The sequence below is a fragment of the Brassica napus genome, chromosome C8 (assembly GCF_020379485.1).
Source record: "Brassica napus cultivar Da-Ae chromosome C8, Da-Ae, whole genome shotgun sequence".
Classification (NCBI taxonomy): domain Eukaryota; kingdom Viridiplantae; phylum Streptophyta; class Magnoliopsida; order Brassicales; family Brassicaceae; genus Brassica; species Brassica napus.
This window is the reverse complement of record NC_063451.1, coordinates 30436757-30450962: the sequence shown is the minus strand read 5'-3', so window position 1 is coordinate 30450962 and position 14206 is coordinate 30436757. Positions and strand designations below refer to the sequence as shown.

The 14206-nt window shown below is 32.8% G+C and overlaps 2 protein-coding genes across 2 annotated transcripts; both read right to left on the bottom strand.

Moving 5' to 3' along the window:
* Positions 1–1309: 1309 nt before the first annotated feature.
* LOC106396656 (wall-associated receptor kinase 5-like) lies at positions 1310–4636 on the bottom strand. Its single transcript, XM_013837115.3, has 3 exons — positions 3702–4636; positions 3437–3604; positions 1310–2685 (listed from the first exon to the last, which is right to left on the bottom strand). The coding sequence occupies exons 1-3, from the start codon at positions 4543–4545 to the stop codon at positions 1496–1498; spliced, it is 2202 nt and encodes a 733-aa protein (XP_013692569.1). The 5' UTR covers positions 4546–4636; the 3' UTR covers positions 1310–1495.
* A 6256-nt stretch (positions 4637–10892) lies between these two features.
* LOC106396097 (wall-associated receptor kinase 1-like) lies at positions 10893–13678 on the bottom strand. The gene is made up of 3 exons (XM_013836393.3): positions 12631–13678; positions 12361–12534; positions 10893–12281 (listed from the first exon to the last, which is right to left on the bottom strand). The coding sequence occupies exons 1-3, from the start codon at positions 13478–13480 to the stop codon at positions 11092–11094; spliced, it is 2214 nt and encodes a 737-aa protein (XP_013691847.1). The 5' UTR covers positions 13481–13678; the 3' UTR covers positions 10893–11091.
* Between the last annotated feature and the right edge of the window lie 528 nt (positions 13679–14206).

The following is a 14206-nucleotide window of genomic DNA, read 5'->3' as shown; positions in this document are numbered from 1 at the left end:
TTAATTAATTAAACACGTGACTAATTAGATTTAAAGCATTTTGCTTTCTCCTCTATGCACCCTTCCCTTCCTTTTCTCCTAATCATCACATCAATCATTAGCTGTTCTTCGTCACTAAAACCATCACCACACTTACATCGCATATCTCTCTCCAACTTCATTGAAAGTCCTTAAAGATATAGATTCCAACACGATCATGAAGGAGCCACCACAACTATCGCGTTTACACCAACAAGAACCGCCGTATCAGTCTCCGCCACTACCACCGCCGCTGTTACATCAACAAGAACTGCCGCAAGCGCCAAGGACACGTGGCAGACCCCCACCAACCTCCACAACTCCAGTCTCCTTTACGTCAGCAGCACCAAACTACACGTCAGAAGCTGAGCTGGAGAAAACAAAACCGAGACTAGGGTTTGCGGGTGGCGTAGAGACCACGTATCATCATCATCATCATCATCAAAACCGAGATAACCAACGACCAAATTTGTCTCCGAGATCCTCTTCGTTATGGGCGGAGTTATCTTTTACGATGAATCCACAAGGTTATATTCTTGATTGGGCTTTAAGTTTACAACGTTTTCTTGAAATGGGCCAAGAGGTGTATGTATGAACTTATTGGGCCGTCAATATTGGGTCCGGGTCGGGTTACCCAGATTAGGACCTTGACTCAAGAACACGAGCAATCACTCAGCTGCAAATTGCAATTGAAATCAGGGCGTTTTTTTTTTTGGTTTGTAGATTTGGAATTTTTTGGTTTGTAGATTTGGGTTGTTTTTAATGCAGAGGAATGGAGATCCTATTGTTCTTTGTTTTGTTGATTTTGAAACTCCTGCATGTGCAGCAACTGCTCGTAACGCCCTCCAAGGTAACTAAGATTCTCTAAATATTTGGAATTATGAGGTCTTATACATATTGAGTTTATGGTGCATTGTTTCTTGTTATATACTCTTATCTTCATCAACATGTTGTGGTTTCCTAAAGATAGACACTCAACCCTAGACTTAACTGATTACACTATGTATTTGACACAGGCTATCGAATGGATGAAGAGGAACGTGATTCCAAGATTTTGCAAATTCAGTTTTCCAGAAACCCCAGGTCCAAGACCAGGGCAACGTGGAGGAAGGAGGTGATGAGTTGAGATACTTTTGAGGCAAATCAACCCAAAATTGTAACTTATCGTTTTCTCTAGAGCCTAATATTCAGATCCTTAGTAGCACTCTCACTTAAAAGCTATAGAGATGTATGGATAGACACAAAAGTCTAGGAGTTGAGTTTATTGGAATCTGAACTTAGACACTGTAAATAAGTACTGATGGTATGTCTAGTAAGAATATCTCAATGCATACATGTTCTTCATTGTCTTGATACTCTGGTTTTAAACTGTTTAAGTGGGCCAAAAGAGGTGAGAAACTATATAGAAATGATATTATTTTTTCATTAAAAAAAAAAAGACTCAACGTGATTGAGACAGGGGCTTGAGTAATAGATATCAGCGACCAGCTGCAACTTGCATGCTTGCTACATTCTTGATGCTGTCATAGCCAGTGCTACTTGTATCGCCTTGCGCTGATAAGACTCCAACACCGACCAAGTTCTCAGTCTCGTCCCCAGGATACTGATCTGACCACTGATGTTTGGCTTTTGTGACTCTCAAGCCCTCAAGCTTTGCAGCTACTTCCGTCATCAGTGGCCTTTCCTCTCCTGTCACTCTTGTACACTCCATAGCAACTCTGACAGCTTCATTGATCTCCTTCCAGCTATTCTCGTTGATTATTTTCGCATCTATAACCTCGTGCAACCTGTTCTCTTTCATGGCAGACGAAATGTAATGCACCAGATGTTTTGACTGCAGTGGCCTTTCGAAGCACAATGCCTTTTGGCCTGAGAGCAGTTCCATAAGGACTACCCCAAAGCTATAGACATCACTCTTTTCATTCAACAACCCTGTGTTGTAGTATTCTGGATCTAAGTAGCCTAGAGTTCCTTGCACCATGGTTGTGAGCTGCTCCTTGTCCATTGGAATCAGCCTTGAAGCACCAAAGTCAGCTACCTTTGCAGTTAAGTTCTCATCCAGGAGAATATTAGCAGTCTTGACGTCTCGGTGGATGATTGGAATAGAAGCAGATGAGTGAAGATAAGCAAGAGTTCCAGCAATTTCCACTGCTATTCTCAGGCGTTGTTCCCATGTTAGAGAAGGACCAAACAAGGAACCATGCAAGTGATCGAAAAGGGTGCCGCTGTTAATGAACTCATAGACCAGCAAGGGAACTTCTGTCTCCAGACAACATCCTAGGAGCTTGACCACGTTCCTGTGGTTGATTTGGGAAAGCACTAGCACTTCGTTGATGAACTGCTCTACTTGGCTGTTGTCTCCAAGCCGAGCTTTCTTTATTGCGACTATGGAGTTGTCAGGTAATATCCCTTTGTAGACTGTTCCTTGGCCTCCCTGGCCCAGGATTCTGCTCTTGTCATAACCATTGGTTGATGTCTTCATGCCTTCTTCGGTAAAGATTTTTACATTAGCATTAGATGTCCCTGGTCCTGAGAGTCTCTGTATTAACATGCCGCCACCATTTTGTTCAAAGAATTTTTGTCGGAGCTCAGCTGTCTTCCGGTGCTTCATTTTCTGTTGTACGCAGCTAATGAGAAGCAGGATGGACAAGAACCCAATGGTTGTTCCTGATCACATCACACAGTAAAAGAAAGAATCAGGAAATAGCGAGGGGAGCTATAGACATGGCTTTTTAAGTTCAGGACGACCCCAAAGTTATAAATAGGAACGGCTTGGGCATTTCAGATACCAGTTAGGGTCAAGTATATGGGGTAGTTCCTATAGGAACGGAAAATTTTTGGTTCGGATAATAAATTAGGAGCACTCTAATACGTAAAAATTGGGTTCATGTTTGGTTCCAATTCCGATTCGGTAGTTTCAGTTAATTTGGATAGTTCAAGTAAAATATTGGATATGTATGGTCTAATTAGATGTTTGAATAAAAATCTTCAGATAATTCAGATTATTTTGGATAAAAATATATGATACTTTCAGATAATTTCAGATACAAGTTTAGATACAATGCTTTTTGATAATTAAGCTTTTCAAATACTTTCATACACTTTTAATAGATTTTGAAACTATACATATATTTAGTCATGTTATATGTATATATAATTAATATATTTATATATTCGAGTCTTGCTTGGTTCTTGCTAGTTCGGTTTGGTTATTTCAGATATAGAAATATAAGAATCGTTTGGGTATTTAAAAATTTTGATCCGGTTTTGGCTTCGGTTATTTCAGTAAATTTTGTTAAGGTTTTCGGTTTAATTTTTTTTGCCCAGGCCTGGTTATAAACATTAGGAGATCATATACACATAGAGATGATAACATCTTGGAAACTACAAGTCCAGAAAAGAAATGAGGGAAGCTTACCAAGAAGAATAGTAGCCCATCCAAAGTCTTTACGCTTGCAACTCATAGTGGTTGTATCTAAGCGGTAACCAGATCGGCACTTACAATAGAACCCTCCATCCTTGTTTCTACAGGTGCTGGGATCCGAGCAGTTATGTTTATGGATAGTACTTTTACATTCATTGATGTCTGACACAGGTAAATAATCCGTTGGATGAAACAAGAAATGTACGACTAAACCGTTGAAAGACGATAGAAAGAAAAAATAAATTAACGTGAAGTGTACCTTGGCAACCCTTTTCATTTGAAAGGTAAGGATTCCCCTCAAAACCTTCTAAACATTTGCAGTTATACCCGGTTCCACGAGTAGAATTGACACATATGCTGTTATTCATACCGCATATGCTTCTGTTTCCAACTTGATCGCATCTCTGGTTTCCAATAGACCAATCCAGTAACACAGGGAACTCTTTGACATTTCTTAGGTTCTTAAGATCTTCCGAAGCATTAAAGTGAAAAGTACCATTTTCGGCTAGAAAGGCGTATTTGCAAGGATTAAAGTCATGCATAACAGTCATGTTCCCAAAGCCAGATGGGCGATTTTCGAATCCAATGCTATCCAAAGGGACATAGACATCGGTCCTGCAGCAACCTTCACCATTACAGTCCCCATTTCCCGCCGGTGGAGAGTCACATGCTGACAAGCATCCAGTTGAGTAATCTCGCGCTCCAGTAGTGCTCAGAAGTGCAAAAGCGTTACAGCCAACTAAAGTGAATTTGTTGTTGCGGGAGAGAGATAAGTTAGCAAGCGAGTAACTGTAGGAAACCCCATCAGTCACATTTCCTTCGCTATCGTAGCAAGCGTAAGAAATATCATTCCAGACGCGTAGCTCCGTGTGAGAAATGTTGATTACTTTGTTACCACCAAAGATCAACTCTTCTCTCTCGTTACAGGTGATATTGAAACTAGGATCGTCGGCATAGTAACAACCTGGAGAAGTGCCAAAAGGGTACTCAATTGTGACGTGGCCACAACTAGTTTGGCAGTCCTTGCGAGGTTGCCCATTGACCAGCTCCGTATATGCATGGTAGAAGAAAGTAGCCACCAAGATCAGATGCTGCACCTTCATCTTCGACCTCTCTCTAAATTTGTTTATCTTCCTCCAAACTCTAGTGTTGAGATGTTCTCTTGACTGCCCAACCTCTATACTAGTATTATTTAACTATAGACTAAGTCAATGTACCAACTCATTTAGCATCACAACGTCTTTGTTTTTGTCATTTGGTTTTGTAGGACACAAAGACCAAGACGTTCTCTATTATTGCACGTCCACTGCTAAGAGACCTACCAAAATATCTCATAGGCAAAAATACTAATAGTTTAATATAACTCTATTATTAGTTAAAGTTTCAATGATTTAAATAACTAATCATAGGTTGATACATATTGTAAAAGTATTCAATTTTCTCTTTTTTAGGTTTCTCAAATAAAACTTCATTTCTTTTTCTTCCTATTTTTTCTTCACTTTTTCCCTAGTTCTATTATTATCTACGTACTTGGACAAAAATACTAATAGTTTAATCTAATTGTAGCACTAGTTAAATTTTAAATTATATATAAAATATTAAACTAATCACATGTTGACACATATTCTAAAGTATTTTTCAAGTTGGCCCAATAAAAATTAATTTCCTTCTCTTCCTATTTATTCATTTTTTTTATCAAAAAAATTAAACTAATCACAGGTTGACACATATTCTAAAGTATTTGTCAAGTTGCCCCAATAAAAATCAATTTCTTTCGCTTCCTATTTTTTTCCCTAGTTTATTATTAACAAGATATGAGCCCGTTGCGTTGCAACGAGTTTTTGTTTGATGTTTTAATTTAATAAGAACCATAAAATAATAAATCATTTTATTATAGTATTATAATTGTTTTTTGCATATGTTGTTTGAGATTTATTTTATAATTAAAATATTTTCACACATAAGTTCAAGTTAATATTTGTATTTTATAATCATGATCCATAGATGAGTTGTTAAAACTTTATACTAAGGATTAGAGAAAATACTATATATAAACATTTAAACTGAATACAATCTGAAATAAGAAATGAAAAGTAAAAACGAAATGAAAGTTAAATGCACCAATCAAATCAATGACAACATTATACATGTTCTTATGTATTAATTTAATGTTTTACTAAATAAGTCTTTAAAATTTTATTTTGCTAGGATTTTTAAAAAAATAAAACATTCTATTTTATAAATCTTCTTTTTCTTTACAATTAAAAAATAAGAAAAAAATATTAAATACTCTTTTACAATTTTGTTTAAAATTTTAGAAAAGATAAATTACTGTCATATAACCTATTACAATTATTTTGTATTTAAAATTTCATAAAAAAACTATATTGCTATCAAATAATTATTTTTAGTTATTAATAAATATTTTTAAAATTGCTATTTTACAATTCGTATCAATACTAATTTTACACTTCTTTTGATAATTAAATAATTTTAGTATCATGTTCATCATCAAACACTCTCTTAAACATAATATCAAATAACGTTTTACAATTATTTTTTGGTTAGGACTTAAAAAAATATTATACAATTTTTTTTTTGTTTATGATTTTTTTTTTATATAAAAGGAAAACAAATATCAATATTCTTTTACAGTTTTGTAAGATTTTAAAAAAGGAAATTAATATTACATAATCTTTTACTATTATATTTTATCTAGGATTTAAAAAAAACAATTCTATCAAATAACTATTTTCAGTTAATATTAACTATATTTAAAAGTTGCAATTTTCAAAAAAAAAAAAAATTCAATATCATTAATATTTTTACAATTTTTCTTGTAAATTGAATAATTGCTTTTTTTTTTTTTTTGTAACAAAATTGAATAATTGTTAGTTTCATGTTTATCATTAAATCTTTGAAGTAAAAATTACTATTAAATAAAATTTTACAATTCTCTCTAATCACGATTTAAAAAAAAAAAAAAATTCTTAATTGGTTAAGTTTAGAAAAAAAATTTCTTTTAGAAATCTCTTTTATTTAAGATTTTAGGAAAAGAAGAAGTTATTTTGACATAATGGAGGTTTACTGACACGTTCACAATCTAATTTTTTAATTGACACTTATCACAATTATATCACGTGAAATATTTGAAGTTAATTTTGGTTTATATTTTTTAACACAAAATTATTAAAAAGTAAAATTAGTTAATTATAAGAAAAATAAGATTAAATTCACTTTTTAATTTTATTTAGACTTTTTAAAAGAAAATTAATTATTTTATTTCGTTAAAATTTTTATACAAATATTTTATTTTTAATAGAAAAATTGTGTTTAATTATTTATATATTTTGTCTTATACATACACACACATATTAATTATATGCACAGATACCCATGTACGACAATAATAACAAAATTAAAAGTTATGCTAGCATCATAAGATGTAATAAAGATAATAATAAGTAATACTTTTCATGTAAATACTATTGTGTTTCGTAAAAATAATATGTGGAAGCTTAAACCTAAATATAGATGTGAAATATTTATAGTTATTTTTGGTCATAATTGTTTGACATACAATTATCTATTAAAAAGGAAAGTTATTTGCTTATAATAAAATAATAAGAGTACTTTTACAATTTTCTTTTAATTATGCCTTTGAAAAAGTAATATTAATTATTTTAAAGTTAGTTTTTCTTCATATTAATAATTAATTGTACTTGTAGGATTTTACAATTCGTTTTTGTTTAATATTTTTTTTCTTAAAAGTGAATGTTAATCTTTTATAATTATCTATCTTTACTATCTTTTAAAACAAACATTATAATGAAAAATAATAATAACAATAATAATAATAAAAGTAATAATAATAAGACTCTTAAATAATATTTATAATTAATTTTTAAGAAAAATCGTTTTTATTATTTTAGTATATATATTTTTGATTGTGATATAGTTTAACATATGTCACATTTTTAAATATATAACTACCATGTGTCACAATCATGTTAATTACTAATTTTGAAGAACCAAGCTCAATATAATATTTTATAATTATATTTTCATTAAAATTTTAGAAAATAAAAATTATATTAAATAAATTGTTTTCAGATCTATTTCTTTGGATTTTGAAAAAAGAAATTTCTAAAAACATTACTACTAAATATTTTTAAAAAATCATTTTTACTACTAAATAATTTTTAAAAGTAGTTTATTCAAAATTTGTTCTTATTATCTTATATATATTTTTAACCTTTAATATATTTAAACACATGTCGCAATATTAGAAGGATAATTATTATCAAATAATATTTTCCAATTATCTTTTGATTAGGATTTAAAAAAAAAGAAAATTACAATTAAATAATATATATAATAATATTTATGATAAAATTCGTTTTTGTTAATATCTTAGTATATCTATTTTTAATTATGAGATAGATTAACACATGTCACAATCTTAAATATATAATTGTTATGTGTCGCGATCATGTTAATTAACAACTTTGAAGAAACAAACTTTATATAATAAAACACTAAATAAAGATAACTGCAAAAGATTATTTGATAGTTTTTTAGTTGACAATAATTTCATTTTTATAAATTTTTTTTCTTTTTTACAATTATATTTTTTTATTTTAGAAAACGAAAATTAGTATTAAGTAAATTATTATACATATTTTCTTTTAGGAATTGTGAAAATGAAAAAAATTATAAAAATGAAATTATTGTCAACTAAAAAAACTATCAAATAATCTTTTGCTGTTATCTTTATTTAGTATTTTTAAAAAACGATTTTACAAAACAAAAATTAGTATTAAGTAAATTATTATACATATTTTTTGTTTAGGAATTGTAAAAAGAAAAAAAAAATTAGAAAAAGAAAATTATTGTCAACTAAAAACCATCAAATAATTTTTTTTCTATTATTATTTTTGTTTAGTATTTAAAAAACGAAAATTACTATTAAATAATTCTTTTGTGTTATTCTCTTTTTATATTTATATTCTTAATTATGATAGATTTTAACACATGTCATCATCTTAAATTTTTAATTGACATGTGTCATCGTCATGTTAATTAACAACTTTGAAAAACCAAGCTTTATATAATAAGATATTATTAATTATGATAGATTTTAACACATGTCATCATCTTAAATTTTTAATTGACATGTGTCACCGTCATGTTAATTAGCAACTTTGAAGAACCAAAATTTTTATAATAAGATAGATACTTTGGTAACAACTTGCAATGTAATTGCTTGCTTTTATACTATAATACGTTGTTTTCTGTTGAAAGTTCTAGTGTTACTTTGCTAGTTGCCTTTTTCCTCATTATGGAAATATCACATTTAGATACTATGAGTAATTAATTTCAAGTTAAATAACTCTAATAGATGTAAAAAAAAAGTTAAATAACTCTAATTACTATCTTATACCAATTACAAATTTATAATGAAGGAGATGCTCCGATCCTAGATCTCCATGATGTCTTTATGTATTTTCATGTGATTAGAGAGCTTTAACTCAATGATAATTATGCAAATAGTGTTCATCCCGTAACATTTAACATGGTATCATCTATATCTATATATATTATTAAAAGAGAAATACAAAATAGAAATGCCCATTAGTTTTGCAACTTATTTACTTTAGAATGCCACTAAATAATTATTGAACCTATATTTAAATATGTTTTATCTTTTTCTAATTTAATAAATAATTTCTTTAATTGATCCTAAGCTAAAACAATTATTTAATTACATTTAATGTCACTAAGAAACTACATAATTTTAACATTTAGTATTTATTATCGTTTTAGAAAATTAAACAACCATAAAATACCTAAATTTAAAAAGAATTATTTATATAATATATAAATAAAATATAAATTAACATATATATATATATATGTGGTATTTTACATATATTTTCTTATAAATAATAGCCAAATGTAAATTGATAAATGTTGAAGAATATAAAATATATAGCACAAGATTTTAAATAATATACAAAAAAAATTCTAATATACATTATTATAAATTTTGATCCATAAAAATGTGGATAATACAATTGACGGTTTGTAAAACAAAATAAATTACTCAATATAAAGGATAAATTATTGTATTTAGAAATTTAATATTAATAATTATTTAATACATGTAAATTATAAAACTATATACTATTACTTATACAAATAAATATTTATTTATAAAAAATAAAAATAAACACTCGCGCGGGTCAAGGTCTAGTAATTCTTTAATTCTAACTCTAGTAGATCGGAGTTACATAATAAGTCAAGACGACCTTATCTTTATTCTACATGAGTCGTGCATGATTTTTTTTTTTCTTTTGATGTAAATGTTAAATTTATATCAAAGTTTTAAGTTTTTGATAGCAGTTACAAAGAATACTAGAAGCAAAAATGACCAAAAACCTAAACACCAAGAAGAAAGAAGAAACAACATTGGAAGATCAGAAGACATAACATTAACATTTAAACACAAGCACAAAAGATACTAGCAAAAGTATAGCCTGGCCGATCGATACTACAGCATTGCCGAATGGGTTCAGAGCTTTTGATAAAATATGAGACCACGCTCGGTAGAAATCGGCTTGCCCATAACGCTACTCCAAAAGATTGACACCGACCACACACAGCTTTGCATAGACCGGCTGAAGGAATCAAGCCGCCAACTACCACTGGTAAAGGAGCTTGAGACCCGAGCTAAGAACCTCTACTTGTATCAAGCACACTAGAGCGCCAATCTGGCTTGACGTCCCAAGACCACCAAAGTCACACTTATGCTCGGCTCCAGAACATAGTGCGAGCAGATGCAAGAAGACAGGGAGCGATGATAGTCACATCCTGAGCCGCTCGCCCAAACCTACAATATAGAGATCGATCAGCCCTCCATTGGTGACCAAGCGACCAGACAATGGAGCTGTGATGGCCAATCAGCACATTAGTCTCCTTCAAGAAAATAGAGCTTCGAGACTCAAATGCCCTGCAAGGTAACTAAGATTCTCCCTGTTTCCTAAATATTTGGAATTATGAGGTCTTATACATATTGAGTTTATGGTGCATTGTTTCTTGTAATATACTCTTATCTTCATTCAACATGCTGTGGTTTCCTTAAGAAAGACACTCGACCTCATAATTAACTGATTCCACTGTGCATTTGACAGGCTATCGAATGGATGAAGAGGATCCTGATTCCAAGAGTTTGCAAATCCAGTTTTCCAGAAACCCAGGTCTAAGACCAGGGGCAACGTGAAGAAAGGAGGTGATGAGTTGAGATACTTTTGAGGCAAATCAACCAAAATAGTAACTTATTGTTTTCTCTAGAGCCTAATATTCAGATCCTTAGTAGCACTCACTCAAAGCTATAGAGATGTATGAATAGACACAAAAGTCCAGGAGTTGAGTTTATTGGAATCTCAACTTAGACACTGTAAAATAAGTACTGATGGTCTATAAGAATATCTCAATGCATACATGTTCTTCATTATTGTCTTGATACTCTAGTTTTAAACTGTTTAAGTGAGCCAAAAGAGGTGAGAAACTATATAGAAATGATATTATTTTTTCATTAAAAAAAAAAAGACTCAACGTGATTGAGACAGGGGCTTGAGTAATAGATATCAGCGACCAGCTGCAACTTGCATGCTTGCTACATTCTTGATGCTGTCATAGCCAGTGCTACTTGTATCGCCTTGCGCTGATAAGACTCCAACACCGACCAAGTTCTCAGTCTCGTCCCCAGGATACTGATCTGACCACTGATGTTTGGCTTTTGTGACTCTCAAGCCCTCAAGCTTTGCAGCTACTTCCGTCATCAGTGGCCTTTCCTCTCCTGTCACTCTTGTACACTCCATAGCAACTCTGACAGCTTCATTGATCTCCTTCCAGCTATTCTCGTTGATTATTTTCGCATCTATAACCTCGTGCAACCTGTTCTCTTTCATGGCAGACGAAATGTAGTTCACAAGATGTTTTGACTGTTGTGGCCTTTCGAAGCACAATGCCTTTTGGCCAGTGAGAAGTTCCATGACAACTACCCCAAAGCTATAAACATCACTCTTTTCGTTTAACAGTCCTGTATGGTAATATTCTGGGTCTAAGTAGCCTATAGTACCTTGGACCATGGTAGTGAGCTGCTCTTTATCCATCGGTATTAGTCTTGAAGCCCCAAAGTCAGCTACCTTTGCAGTTAAGTTCTCATCCAGGAGAATATTAGCAGTCTTGACGTCTCGGTGGATGATTGGAATAGAAGCAGATGAGTGAAGATAAGCAAGAGTTCCAGCAATTTCCACTGCTATTCTCAGGCGTTGTTCCCATGTTAGAGAAGGACCAAACAAGGAACCATGCAAGTGATCGAAAAGGGTGCCGCTGTTAATGAACTCATAGACCAGCAAGGGAACTTCTGTCTCCAGACAACATCCTAGGAGCTTGACCACGTTCCTGTGGTTGATTTGGGAAAGCACTAGCACCTCGTTGATGAACTGCTCTACTTGGCTGTTGTCTCCGAGCCGAGCTTTCTTTATAGCAACTATGGAGTTGTCTGGTAATATCCCTTTGTAGACGGTTCCTTGTCCTCCCTGGCCAAGGATTCTGCTCTTGTCGTAGCCATTGGTTGATGTCTTCATGCCTTCTTCCGTAAAGATTTTTACATTAGCATTTGATGTCCCTGGTCCTGAGAGTCTCTGTACTAACATGCCGCCACCATTTTGTTCGAAGAATTTTTGTCGGAGCTCAGCTGCCTTCCGGCGCTTCATTCTCTGTTGTACACAGCTAATGATAAGCAGGATGGACAAGAAGCCGATGGTTGTTCCTGATCACATCACACATAGATGATTAGACACACAAAGATGATTACATCTGGGAAACAATAAGTCCAGAAGGATGCTTACCAAGAAGAATAGTAGCCCATCCAAAGTCTTTATGCTTGCATTTCATAGTGGTTGTATCTAAGCGGTAACCAGACTGGCACTTACAATCGAAGCCTCCAACCTTGTCTCTACAGGTGCTGGGATCCGAGCAGTTATGTTTATGGATAGTACTATTAGTAGTACACTCATTGATGTCTGGCACAAGGGAAAAGGCATAAGAGATGTATCAGGAAAACAATGAACTCTCAAAAAAAGAAAGTAGTATTAAGATAAGACCAATTTGAAGTGTACCTTGGCAACCATGTTCATTTGAAAGGTAAGGATTTCCTTCAAAACCATCTAAACATTTGCAGTTATACCCGGTTCCACGAGTAGAATTGAAACATGTGCTGTTAAACATACCACATATGCTTCTGTTTCCAACTTGCTCGCATGTCTGGTTTCCGATAGACCAGTCCAGTACCAGAGGGAACTCATTGACATTCCGTAGGTTCTTAAGATCTTCCAAAGCATCAAAGTGAAAAGTACCATTTTCAGCGAGAAAGGCATATGTGCAAGGATTAAAGTCATACACAGAAGTCATGTTCTGCAAACGAGATGAGCGAGTTTGGAATGAATAGCTATCATACGGGTCAGAGACATCTGTCCTGCAGCAACCTGCGCCATTACAGTCTCCATTTGCCACCGGTGGAAAGTTACACGCTGACAAACATCCAGTTGAGTAATTTTGCGGTCCAAAAGTGCTCAGAAGTGCTACAGCGTTACAGCCTACTACATTAAACTTGTTTTTGTGGGAGAGAGATAAACTACCCAGCCTGTAAGTGTAGTAACGACTACCATTCGAATTTCCTTGTCTATCGTAGCAAGCGTAGGAAGTATTAGTCATGACGCGTAGCTCCCCGCTATGAGAAATGTTGATTACTTCAATATTATTTCGAAAGAATAGCTTCTCTTTATCGTTACATGTGAGATTGAAACTAGGGTCGTCAGCATAGTAACAACCTTGAGAAGTGCCGAAAGGGTACTCAATTGTGACGTTGCCACATCTAGTTTGGCAATCCTTGCGAGGTTGCCCGTTGACCAACTCCGTACATGCAAGGTAGAAGAAAACAGCCACCAAGATCAGACGCTGCACCTTCATCTTCGACCTCTCTTCTCTTTATCTCTCAAAATTTGTCTCTCTGCAAGTTTCCTCCAACCTCCAGTCTTGAGATGCTCTTTTGGCTTGTTTTCATTGACCCAATCTCTTAATACTATTATTTAACTATAGACCAAATCAATGTACCAACTTGTTTTGCATCCCCGAAGTCTTTGTTTCTGTCATTTAGTTTTGTAGGACACAAAAGACCAAGACTTTGGTGATTACCAGGAATATTCATATCGCCATATGTATGACTCATGATCGTATCGTCATATGTATGACTCACGATCGTAACGCATCTCTGTTAGAGTATGTCCACTTGTAAGAGAACCACCAAACTATTTAATAGATAAAAAAATGTTATTTTGTGATAAAATAAGTATTTTTTGTGCTCTATTTATTAGAATTGTCCATAATTTGATCATAGTAAAATTTTAAATCATAAAAAAAATTGAACTGACAGATACTGTAAAAATATTTCTTTTTTTTTTTTGGTTGTGTTTTTCAAATGAAAACTTTTTTCTCCTTTTCTTTCTATATTTTCGTCAATCTTTCTTCAACTTTCTCTATTTTTCTATTTTTTTTGTCCAGATTCTGCTAGAATAGCAAGGGGTAATTAATTGTAATGTTACTTTGCAAGTTGACTTTTTCCATATGAGTAATTAGTTTGAAGTTAAATAACTCCAGTTATTCTACTTCATCTGTTTCGTAAAATTTATTTGAAAT

Coding starts and splice junctions, on each gene's coding strand:
- LOC106396097 (XM_013836393.3), bottom strand. CDS start 13,480: ATGAAGGTGCAGCGTCTGATCTTGGTGGCTGTTTTCTTCTACCTTGCA. Junction 12,535..12,630: donor AAATGAACATGGTTGCCAAG/GTACACTTCAAA, acceptor CCCTTGTGCCAG/ACATCAATGAGTGTACTACT. Junction 12,282..12,360: donor ATGGGCTACTATTCTTCTTG/GTAAGCATCCTT, acceptor TGATGTGATCAG/GAACAACCATCGGCTTCTTG.
- LOC106396656 (XM_013837115.3), bottom strand. CDS start 4,545: ATGAAGGTGCAGCATCTGATCTTGGTGGCTACTTTCTTCTACCATGCA. Junction 3,605..3,701: donor AAATGAAAAGGGTTGCCAAG/GTACACTTCACG, acceptor TACCTGTGTCAG/ACATCAATGAATGTAAAAGT. Junction 2,686..3,436: donor ATGGGCTACTATTCTTCTTG/GTAAGCTTCCCT, acceptor TGATGTGATCAG/GAACAACCATTGGGTTCTTG.